Here is an 11,512-nt window from a genome sequence, read left to right on the forward strand (position 1 = left end):
GTCAGCGCCAACTCAGCAGTTAACGGTCAGACTAACGGAGGTATTCAATTGACAAAAAACAAAAGTTAATGTACCCTAATGAAAGTTTTTAAACCAGAGGTACCCAACTGATAAGTGATGTATAGTTGAGGTATATATATGTAATTAACCCTTGAATTTTTTTAGAAAAATTATACTACAATATAGTATAAATAGAGGTCAAAACAATACTTTTACTCAAAATAATATATAGTATAGTGGTGTGAGTTGTCTCTTTCAATTTACTAAGACAGTCACAGTTAAGTTGTGACTGAATTGATTTTTTTTTTTTATAAGACAATATAGCATAAATTAATGTAATATTTGTGATGTGATATTTTTTTTATTTTTTTATTGTAGTAGCATGTGATGTAATATTTGTAAATTCTAATACTTTTTACTCTATTAATTTGTTTAACTTTTCAACTAATATATAATCTAAAATGTTATTTAATTTTGATACTTAAACTAAAAAGTTATTAAAATTTAGTAGTTAAAATCAACGAACCTTTTAAAATTTTATATACATTAATAAGTCTGAGAGTAATGTCACATACAACCGAATTCTAGGTACATGCATTGAATGCTACAAAACACGCACAACACGTGGATCCACCATAAAACAATGGCTTTCGCATTGTCATTGTGAGAGGCTGCCGGCACAGAAAAATTTAGGCAGTGGATTGGACTAGTCTACCTCTAATAAGTTTGTCATTAATTAACCAAAATTGTCACGTGACTTGTTTTTATTTTATTTATTTTTTTCTATGATGCATGTGTAAACATCTCATATTAGCTTATAATTAACAATAATGCTAATTATTTCATATTTTTTTCTCACATTTGTATCTTATCTGATGTGTCATTACTTTATTGGAAGAGTATTTTCTTTTTCTTTTTTAGGTTTTATTTTTTAATTTTTAATTTTTAGTGTCTAATGCATGAATGTCACGTAAGATAGTATGAAATTATAATATAAAAATGTGGTAAGTGTAGCATTACTGTATGATTAATTCTTATATTTTTTTGGTTAGAAAGAGAGGCCAAGGAAAGAGGCCTAGAGGGGGAGAGGGGATCGAAACCTGGTGAGGTGGAGGGCAGCACATGCAACTGCTTGGCCAACTGGCCTACCCCAAGTCCTCGATTAATTCTTATATTTAACTGAATGATGAGAATCAAGATGGGCACGACGGGTCCTGTATAAGGTGCTATTTGAAGGAGCATCAAGGCTCTTCCACTGAGGAGGCACAAGAAAAAAACTGTTAAAATGATATCAGATGAATGGAAGCACCTCAACAAAGAATTGCTCTCTCTTAATCCAAGCAAACTGACGCTCCAACCACCACTAAACGTGCAAGCTGCAAAAGATTCTTTTTGGCCCGAAATTTTTTTTTTTTATTTTAAAAATAATAATAATAAGAAAAAATAAAAAATAAAAACATTTTTTGCAGCTTGCACGTTTAAGTGGTGAAGCTGAAACACTAATTTTTTTATAGTCAAGGCTTAACAACATACCTGGCATTATATCTTCAACGGCAACGATTCTTGGGCTATGGGATGACTTTGGAAATGCTAAGGTACTTACTACTTGTATGTGTGGGACAAATTAATAGTTTAATTAATCCCTTACACTAATTTTTTGCACCTTTCAAGCTATTTCTTAATGATTTATATATATATAATTAATATGAATTAATTAACTGCAGGATGAGGACCAATGGGTATGATGGTTCATACATACAGTGTTACATGGAAGAACACCAAGGTTCATACATACAGGCCCTTAACTTTTTCTCCCAAACTCCAATCCACACTAACTAAACTCAGTGAGATTCATATCCACAAGCACTATCCAACAATGGTCCTAATTCAACCATTTAACCTTGGAAACTTGTGTTAATTCCCCGAAACACAAGAGGAAATTTCAAATTTCAACCAATTTAAATTAGACAAAATTTCTAATAACTTAAAATAAATTACGAAAAATTAAGTACTTTAAAAATAAGTAGTTCGAAAATGACGGTTGTTACACACGCCCCATGGACATACCTCAAGTTAAGAGGAATCCATGTAAACCTTTGTGTTATGTTGTGTTTGTGTGCTTTATTTTATTTACTTTATTTATGTTCTTGTCATTCGTACTAACCAAAATATGTATAAGAAATAAGAATCCCAACAACAAACGAGTAACAGAATCTTTTTATTTTTTTTTTTTTTGCCGGTAAACGAGTAACAGAATTTAACATTAGAAATCAAGTTAATCAACTACAAACTAAACGTGAAAAACATGTTTGTTCTACTAGTGATGTACAAGTGTGCCCCTATATGGTATATATATACTAAGCCAAGACTTGCTGGGGTTGTCAATCTTAAATATCCCAAAGAGAGATTGCTTTCTATCAAACAAGAGCCGAAGCATTAATTATCATATCCCATTTGCTATCTTCCATCATCTATCGATCGTCTCCTACTTTGGTGTTTATATATTACCACACAAAATATATGGCATTGTCTTCTCAGGCTTTCTTTTCCACCATCTCCTACAATATTCCTCGAATTGCTCTCAAAACAATCCAACATATTAGGAACTGCTCTAACCGCATTCAGCTTCCACCTAAGCCTGCTTCTCAAGAATGGAGCATTGCCCAAAATCCCAGATTGCTTTCCACTACTCCCTTAGACGAAATTAACTACAAAGCTAAATCTACAACTACCACTATGGTAAGTCTGGGGCTTCAAATTAATTTCCAACATATACACAATTTCGACTATATATGCCCAAAAGAAAAAACATTGAACTACATATGTATATATATGCTCTGTATATATGGTGACTCTCTTTTTCCTTTGCAGGATGACATTTGTTTCCAGCATGCACAAACAGTGGACGTTTTCAGGCACGTACTGAGCAAAGTTGGAGAAGAAGCGCTTGAAGGTTTGAACATGATCGATGCTGTTCAACGACTTGGCATTGACTACCACTTTCAGGAAGAGATTGAAGCAATTCTGCAAAAGCAGCATATCATTATGATGTCTAGTACTACTGCCCATGGTGCTCATCACAATGACGACCTTCATGAAGTTGCGCTTCGCTTTCGACTGCTGAGACAACAGGGTTACTTCGTGCCTGATGGTGTGTATAATTTCTGAACAGTATTGTTACACTCACTAAATTTTTTTCACTAATAACGTGACAAGTAAATTACTAACATGTATGCTGACACATGTATACCGTCAGATGTGTTTAACAATTTCACGGAAAGCGAAGGAAGGTTCAAGCAGATATTGGGTGAAGACATCAAGGGATTGATGAGCTTATACGAAGCTTCACACCTGAGTCTAGAAGGAGAAGATTCACTTGATGAAGCTGGAAACTTCAGTGGGCGTCTCCTAAATAGATGTTTGCCACGTCTTGATCATCACCAAGCCAGAGTGGTCGGCAATACGTTGGGGAATCCCCATCACAAAAGCTTGGCCACATTCATGGCCAAGAACTTTTTTGTTACTTTCCAAGGCACCAATAATAGATGGTTAAATGTATTACAACAAGTAGCCCAAACGGATTTTAATACGCTTCAATCCCTTCACAAAAAGGAAATTGCGAAAATTCAAAAGTAAGTTTGACTATCACTTAGGTCGTACGTGTAGTAAAAATTTTATAGCACGAGTGTATACATTGATTTTTTGTTTCTGTCGCTCTCATTACATGATAAGTCACATAATGAGAGAGAGAGATAAGCGTATGGTAGAGGAATTTTTATTTTTTTGGGTACAGTGATATATTCATAATTCCTTAGCTAATAATTATGTGTATTTTTTGTGACATCATAATTAGGTGGTGGAAAGAGCTAGGATTGGCTAAGGAATTGAAGTTTGCGAGAGACCAGCCACTAAAATGGTACATGTGGTCCATGGCATGCCTAACAGGCCCAAGTTTGTCAGAGGAGAGGGTTGAGCTCACAAAACCCATCTCATTTATCTATTTGATAGATGACATTTTTGATGTTTACGGGACGGTTGATGAACTCACCCTCTTCACAGAGGCTGTCAATAGGTATATAATCAGTTACAAATATGCCTCAACAATGAAAATGCATATCTTCTAATTTTTTAATTGAATTAAATTTCACAAGTTAAAGTAAATAAATTGTTTCATGCAGATGGGAAATTGATGCTATAGAGCATCTACCAGACTACATGAAGATATGTTTCACGGCTCTTTATGATATGACGAATGAAATCAGCCGCAAGGTGTATCAGAAGCACGGATGGAACCCCCTACACTCTTTGAAAAAGACGGTATATATAAATACCAACTGTAATTAATTGGATGCATAATTAACTATATTTAACTGAATTAATTTTATGAAAATTAATTACTAGCTAGCTAGCATTAGAGTTAAGAAATTATAAGCTTCTAAAATGATTCATTGTTGTAGTGGGGGAGTCTGTGCAATGCATTTTTAGTAGAAGCAAAGTGGTTTGCGTCGGGGGAGTTGCCCAAGTCAGAAGAGTACTTGAAGAATGGCATTGTTTCTTCTGGGGTAAATGTGGCGCTGGTCCACCTTTTCTTTCTATTGGGTCAAGGTATAACCAAAGAAACTGTGGAACTGTTGAACGTTGACACTACTCCACCCATTATATCTTCTACAGCAGCAATTCTTCGTCTTTGGGACGACTTAGGAAGTGCCAAGGTAAATCAACCACTGAAAATGTTGTCTTCATATCTTTAGTTTTGATTTTGGGCTTCCCTCCTCATAATGTGTATGAAGTTCAGCATATAGCAGGGAATATTTAAAAAATTAGTCAATTCAAATTTATGCATTTTAAAGACATTTACCCCCGTTTTAGTATTTTTGAAATATAATTCTCGACTAAACTCAAATTCCCCCAACCACTAGTCCACAAGATTTAACCACTATTCGATAGTTATATTTTCAAACGTCTAAAAAATTGGGCTGGCTAAAAGTTTTTAATGAAAACAAAAATAGATTAACTAGCTTTCAAAAAAATGTATATATATCAATGAGTCCCGTATACATATTGCATGTGAAATGAATGTTACTTATGACCAATGTCCACGTACATACATTGAATGTTACCTGCAAACATTGGCAATGCCATGTGAGCAATTTTTGTGTGCACCGGATATATTGGGCGGGACTCTCACACTATGCACAACATGTGGGTTCACTATAAAACAAAGGCTTTCACATTGTTCTTTTGAGGTTGCCCACAGGGAAAAAAATTTCTCATAAACACCCCAAACATTCAATAAGTTTGGTAATGAATTGGACTAGTCTGTCTACCCAATAAGTTTGTCACTGTTATTCTGCTAATGACCAAAATTGTCAAGTGGCATATATGGCTTTTTTTGTTGTATTTATATTCTGTATGATTCTTGTGTAAACATCTCAGATTAGATTATGATTAATCTTATATGTTGTTACATTTAATTGAAGGATGAGAATCAAGATGGGCACGATGGGTCGTACATAAGATGCTATTTGAAGGAACATCAAGACTGTTCCATTGTGGAGGCACAAGAAAAAACTGTTAAAATGATATCAGATAAATGGAAGCACCTCAACAAAGAATTGCTCTCTCCTAATCCATTTCCACCAACATTCAACCGGGCTTCCCTCAACCTTGCAAGAATGGTCCCATTGATGTATAGCTACGACGACAACCAAAACCTTCCATCTCTTCAGGAATATATGAGATCGATGTTGAATGAAACTGCACCTGTGTAGTATACATATAATATTTTCTAATAAAACATGCATATATATATATATATATATATACATATATACATGTTACATGAAGTTGAATGAATTGAATCTTGGACTTTCAATGTTGAGTATATGAGTTAGAGTACCTGATTATATATGGTTGATGCCATGCCACCCCTGTGGCCGTGCAATAGACGTTCATGCACCAAAAAAATTCAACTAGCTAGTAACTTGAAGAAGGATAATCACGTACTGTCTAGCAATAGAAGATGATCGATTGGTAATTTACTAATAATGATTTGAAAAAACAAGCATAAATGTTGTTCCACTATTAGTCCATCAATTATTATGGTCAATTTGTGATTGAAATACCACCTATGATATAACGCTAATATTGCATGTATATAAACACTATTATTATTATATAGTAACAATATTATATAATTGGGGAGTTCATATATCATATTAAATTAATTTCGATACGAATTTTATGAGCACCAACTAACTATTTATCTAATTTACTTATCTACAATAAATTCCAATATATTTATTGGATGAAGTCTTAATTTTGAATCTTCATCTTCCAGATATGTAAACCAGGCAACTTAGTGGGTCGTTCATGTAGCAAAAATATATATATATATATATATATGAGGAGTGCTCTAGAGCTAACCAGTTAGTAAGATAATATAACGCTAACTATCATTTTGAGCCCACTAGACAATGTAATTTCATGATCTGAACCGTTTATTTTGTAGGCTCTTATTTAAAGATCATCCTTAAAAAAAAAAGTAATAAAATCGGAAATCATTTAGCCAACTATTAGTAAGCTAATTGTGCTCATGTAAATGGACGAACACAATTTTTTCAATAAAATATGAAATGATTGTAATGATAATCGAATGGCTAAATGATTTCTGATTTGGTTGATTTTTTGCAAGGTTAATATTTGAATAGAGACCTAAAATATGAACGGTTTGGATTGTAAGATTACATTGTGTAGTGGGCCCAAAATGATGATTAGTATTGTATTATCTTACTAACTAGTTAGTTTTAAAGCATTTTTGTATATATATATATATCCCAACTCCGATTCTCTTTTGGTGTTGTGTTAGATCTTTTCCATAGATACTAGAGGTACAGATAATTTTGGTGGTTGTGTTTGTGTGTTCACGTGTTCCAAATTTTCTTTTTCTCTTAATATATATTGTACACTATGTTTTTGCTGGGTTTTGGGTCTTTTTCACATTTTTGTAACATATTTTCTTGTTTTTTTTTTTTCTATTTAATTGTCCTATGTTTTTTATGGGTGTGGGCCTTTTTTACTCGATTTGTCGCGTCAAATAACTCATCATACCGAGTGAAGCATTATATTATCAAAAGCGCTAGTCAACAAAATTTGACCACTGTTTAATGGCTATATTTCCAAAATTCTAAAAAAAGGCTAATTTTTTTTAATAAAAACAAAAATGTGCTAGTTTTTAAAATTTTCTGTACATTAGTAAGTATCATATGCATATTCTATGCTACCAGACATTCAGAATATGCATATGACCGAATTCTAGGTACATAGTATGTCACATACAACCGAATTCTAGGTACATGCATTGAATGCTACCAAACATGCACAACATATGGATCCACTATAAAACAATGGCTTTCGAATTGTCATTGTGAGAGGTTGCCCGAACGGAAAAATTTTGGTAGTGGATTGGACTAGTCTACCTCTAATAAGTTTGTCACCTGTTAATTAACCAAAATTGTCAAGTGGCTTGTTTTTATTTTATTTATTTTTTTGTATGATGCATGTGTAAACATCTCAGATTAGCTTATTATTAATTCTTATATTTAACTGAAAGATGAGAATCGAGATGGGCACGACGGATCGTACATAAGGTGCTATTTGAAGGAACATCAAGGCTCTTCCATTGAGGAGGCACAAGAAAAAACTGTTAAAATGATATCAGATGAATAGAAGCACCTCAACAAAGAATTGCTCTCTCCTAATCCATTTCCACAAATATTCAACCAGGCTTCCCTTAACCTTGCAAGAATGGTCCCATTGATGTATAGCTACGACAACAACCAAAGCCTTCCATCTCTTCAGGAATATATGAGATCGATGCTGAATGAAATTGCACCTGTGTAGTATACATATAATATTTTCTTATAAAACATGTATATATATATATTTATATATGCATGTTATTAGAACTATGAAATTGGATGAATTGAATCGTGGACTTGTCAATGTTGAGCAGATCAGTTAGAGTACCTGATTATGGTTGATGCCATGCAACCCCTGTAAGTTGTGCAATAAGCCCATGACATTGTTCATTCACCACAAAAATTCAACTAGAATTAACTTGAAGAAGGATAAACCTTGTCTAGCAATGAAAGACGATTGGTAAATTACTAATTTACTAGAATGATTTGGAAAAACAAACATAAATATAGTTCGACTAGCGGGGTATTTTCAGGTCAACACTAATAAACTCCCAGCTCCAAAAGGGTTTCATGTTTCCTTACTCTTCTTGCTTCATAACCACAAAGGATTCAACATGGAAAAGATAACAAAACAAAAGAAATGCACTATCTGTCTGAAGACAACTTTAGATTATAACGACGGTAAGGATTTGTGTTCCCAAGTTTCACAAGCTCCTTTGCCTGCTCAATCCTGGAATCCTTAACCAACCGATCCAGCACACCCTGCAACAATGCTACATCCACAAGGAAGCGTCTTTGGAAAACTTCCTTGCAGAGCTCAAAAGCAAACTCCAAATCACCTCTCTCACAAGCAAAGGGAAGAAGCATCTCGAAAGTCATCTTCTGGGGATCACAACTACTCTTTCCTATTTTATTGTACCACTGCTTAGCTTCCTCCAATTTCCCCTCATGAACAAAGCCCTTAATCAAGGCATTGAAGCTAAACACATCAAGTTCCATTCCCATATTCTTCAACTCCTCAACTAACTCGACCCCTTCATTAGTTTTCTTCTCCAAAGCCAATCCCAGAAACTTGGCATTGTAGCTCCTAATATCAGGAACAACATTCTTCTCCACCATTCGACCCCACATCTTCTCGCCATCTGAAAACCGTCCATTCGCATATAACCCATTCAAAATCGTATTGAACGTGATCAAATCCGGTTCCACACCCTTCTTCTCCATCTCATCAAGCATCGAGACTGCAGAATCCAAAGAACCCATCTTACAAAACGCCTTGATCATAGTATTATACGACACCACATCCGGTTCAATCGACAACTTATGCGAGACCTCTCTAAATATCTCATCAACCTTATCGAATTTCTTGGAGTTAATGTAAGCCGCCAAGAGGGCATTAAACGACAACACAGTGCGGTCACAATTTCTCTCAGGCATTTCGTCGAAGACCTTCTGGGCGTTCTGAAACATACCAGATTTTCCATAAAGAGAAACAAGTCGGACAGCGAAGCCTTCTTCGGAAAAGTCCTTGTACTTCTTCTGGTCCTCTAGAATCTCCTCGATCAAACGGAAACGTTTCGAGGCAGCGAGGCGGCGAACTGTGTCCTCGTAAATGCCGGTTCGGGTTCGGAAGCGGGGGAGCTCAGAGGACTTCTTGAACTTCTCGACGAGGCGTTTGAGGTTGCGCTCTTTCAGGAGGTCGGTGGAGATGGACTTGATGCTCCTGCTTGTACTGGGGTTGGATTGGGTGCTGGTGGAGAAGGCCTGCCGGAGGAGACGAGAGAACGACATCGTTTTGCTAACGGTGGAAAGGGGTTTTGGGTTTTGGCTCTTTCGGATTTTAATCTGAGATTTTTCTTTATTTTTTGAGTTGGGGAGCGAGGATTGAATTTGGATTGATTGCGGATAATTTTACAACTCTTCTAACTAAATTACCCAACTGCGATTCTAATATGAGATTAGGGGATTAGAATCCAACTACTATTTGATTTCAGTTGGATGTTCATTTTTTAATGAAAAAATTATTGAAATGTACAAAGTTTATCACCATAAATTCACGGTTGGGCCAAGGAAGAAAAGGGCCAGTGCCAAAGAAGAGAAGTGAAGGAATCCCACAAACACAAACCCAATAAGCAAGCCCAACCCATACCAAACGGTAGGAAATAGTGCAATGTTCTTATTATTAATTAATAAGAATGTTAAGATCAGAAATTAATGGCAATTCAAGACCATTCATCCCATGCAAGACGTGGGAACGAGAATGTGAAAATAATGAGATTATTCTATCACGAATCCTATAAATAGCTCATAAGGTTGAGTAGCAAGGTATGCACAATTTTGGTTAGTACATGCAATATATTTCCAGTAAAATATTGACTTTAGCATCGGAGTGCTTTTTGCAGGTGCCAACCCCCGTCCTTTCCAGAAAAAAGGATATTACACATTTTCATCCATCTTCAGGTCAAGTAGTTCATCCAATTCAGTTATTATGGGCTGATTAATTCTTACCGAGAATTTTGGTTCCAATAACAAAGTTGATCATGACATCACAAATTTTTATACAATTTTATGCGATGGATTGAATATTAAAGAAATGAGTTTTGTTACATATTGTACCGATAATAGTTTGTCAAATGATTTAAATTGCTCAGTATTTATAATTTTTGCATGCCTAGTTGCCTACAAGGCTACAAGGCTACAACACTAAATAAGTATGATTTTTTTTTTGTTAATAAAAATCTTCGTAGAAGGCCGAAGGCAAAGGCCCAAAGGTGAGCCACAACCCAAACAAACACACAAAACAATAAGAAAAGAACCAGCCTAGCAAAAGAAAAGAGGCATGGCTAGAGGTCGTTATGATAGTAGTTAGTTTTTTTGTTTGTTTGGGCATGATAGCCCCCGTTTTAACCAAAAAAAAAAAAAAAAACTAGAAACGGAAAACGTAAAGCATAACACCTAAGCCAATAGCTCAAAGCCAAGAAGGGCATTGAGGGACATGGAAACGATTAAAAAGCCGATGATTGCTCAACAGCCGACGAAATCCGTCAAAGGGATAAGGAAGCCCATCCTACGGTAGTTGGTTCAAAAAGCCTACTATATTGGATTGGATTGCATTTCATTGAATTTTCATATGGAAATCCGTCATCCGATTCAATCATGTCGATTTTCAATTTTGAAATCTAATCCAATCCACAAAAATCAATGAAACAATCAAATTTGATTAGATTGGAACATTAGGTTTAAATGGACTGGATTGGATTTTAAACACCCCTAGTAGTTAAGTTAGAGAAATAAAAACAACATTAACTAAGTTTCATGAAAGCTTCTCCTATTGATAGGATTTTAAGTGTTTTTATTTTTTAATTTTTAAAGAAAAAGTATAGCAATGTAGCCCTAAACTATAGGTTGTAGGGGTAGGCATCAACCCGTCCGAGCCAAGGCTTCGATCAACCCGCCGACCAAAAAACTCGAAGCCGACCCAACCTGATAAATGCTGGCTTGGGCTCAGGTTTCGTCCTTCACTAACCGTCGGCACTCGAGCCGACCCAAGAGAGAGAGAATGACCAAGACCCAAACGCGAGAAAGGGAGAGAGAGAGAGAGAGAAGCCTTGTCGACTTAACCCATCCCCGACCTCTCCGACTGCCAACCTAATAGACTTCGGCCCACTTCAATCGGTGGTTGTGCGGACGGTGGCGGGTTGAGCCCTAAGCCGACCCAAGCCCACCCCTAATAGGTTGTTTTCTACATTGCACCTTGATTAAATAATTTGGGCCTACGGTGAAATGTGGTGTCTAAAATAATTTGTATTCCT

The 11,512-nt window shown here is 35.6% G+C and overlaps 2 protein-coding genes across 2 annotated transcripts; one reads left to right on the forward strand and one right to left on the reverse strand.

The window, feature by feature from the left end:
- Positions 1-2,344: 2,344 nt before the first annotated feature.
- Positions 2,345-5,875, forward strand: LOC147298665 ((3S,6E)-nerolidol synthase 1-like). Its single transcript, XM_086235216.1, has 7 exons — positions 2,345-2,739; positions 2,872-3,151; positions 3,257-3,632; positions 3,854-4,072; positions 4,179-4,317; positions 4,458-4,712; positions 5,481-5,875. The coding sequence occupies exons 1-7, from the start codon at positions 2,521-2,523 to the stop codon at positions 5,769-5,771; spliced, it is 1,779 nt and encodes a 592-aa protein (XP_086091342.1). The 5' UTR covers positions 2,345-2,520; the 3' UTR covers positions 5,772-5,875.
- Positions 5,876-8,090: 2,215 nt separating this feature from the next.
- On the reverse strand, positions 8,091-9,587 carry LOC147298666 (uncharacterized). The gene has a single exon (XM_086229316.1). It carries the CDS (start codon positions 9,489-9,491, stop codon positions 8,346-8,348), a length of 1,146 nt encoding a protein of 381 aa, XP_086085442.1. The 5' UTR covers positions 9,492-9,587; the 3' UTR covers positions 8,091-8,345.
- Between the last annotated feature and the right edge of the window lie 1,925 nt (positions 9,588-11,512).

The sequence above is a fragment of the Dryas octopetala genome, chromosome 1 (genome assembly GCF_963921425.1).
Source record: "Dryas octopetala chromosome 1, drDryOcto1.1, whole genome shotgun sequence".
Taxonomy (NCBI): domain Eukaryota; kingdom Viridiplantae; phylum Streptophyta; class Magnoliopsida; order Rosales; family Rosaceae; genus Dryas; species Dryas octopetala.

What these genes read in the sequence shown, in the direction of transcription:
- LOC147298665 (XM_086235216.1), top strand. Translation starts at nt 2,521, where the DNA reads ATGGCATTGTCTTCTCAGGCTTTCTTTTCCACCATCTCCTACAATATT. An exon ending in TACACTCTTTGAAAAAGACG is followed by an intron (nt 4,318 to 4,457) that starts GTATATATAAAT and finishes TCATTGTTGTAG; the next exon opens with TGGGGGAGTCTGTGCAATGC. An exon ending in ACGACTTAGGAAGTGCCAAG is followed by an intron (nt 4,713 to 5,480) that starts GTAAATCAACCA and finishes ATTTAATTGAAG; the next exon opens with GATGAGAATCAAGATGGGCA.
- LOC147298666 (XM_086229316.1), bottom strand. Translation starts at nt 9,491, where the DNA reads ATGTCGTTCTCTCGTCTCCTCCGGCAGGCCTTCTCCACCAGCACCCAA.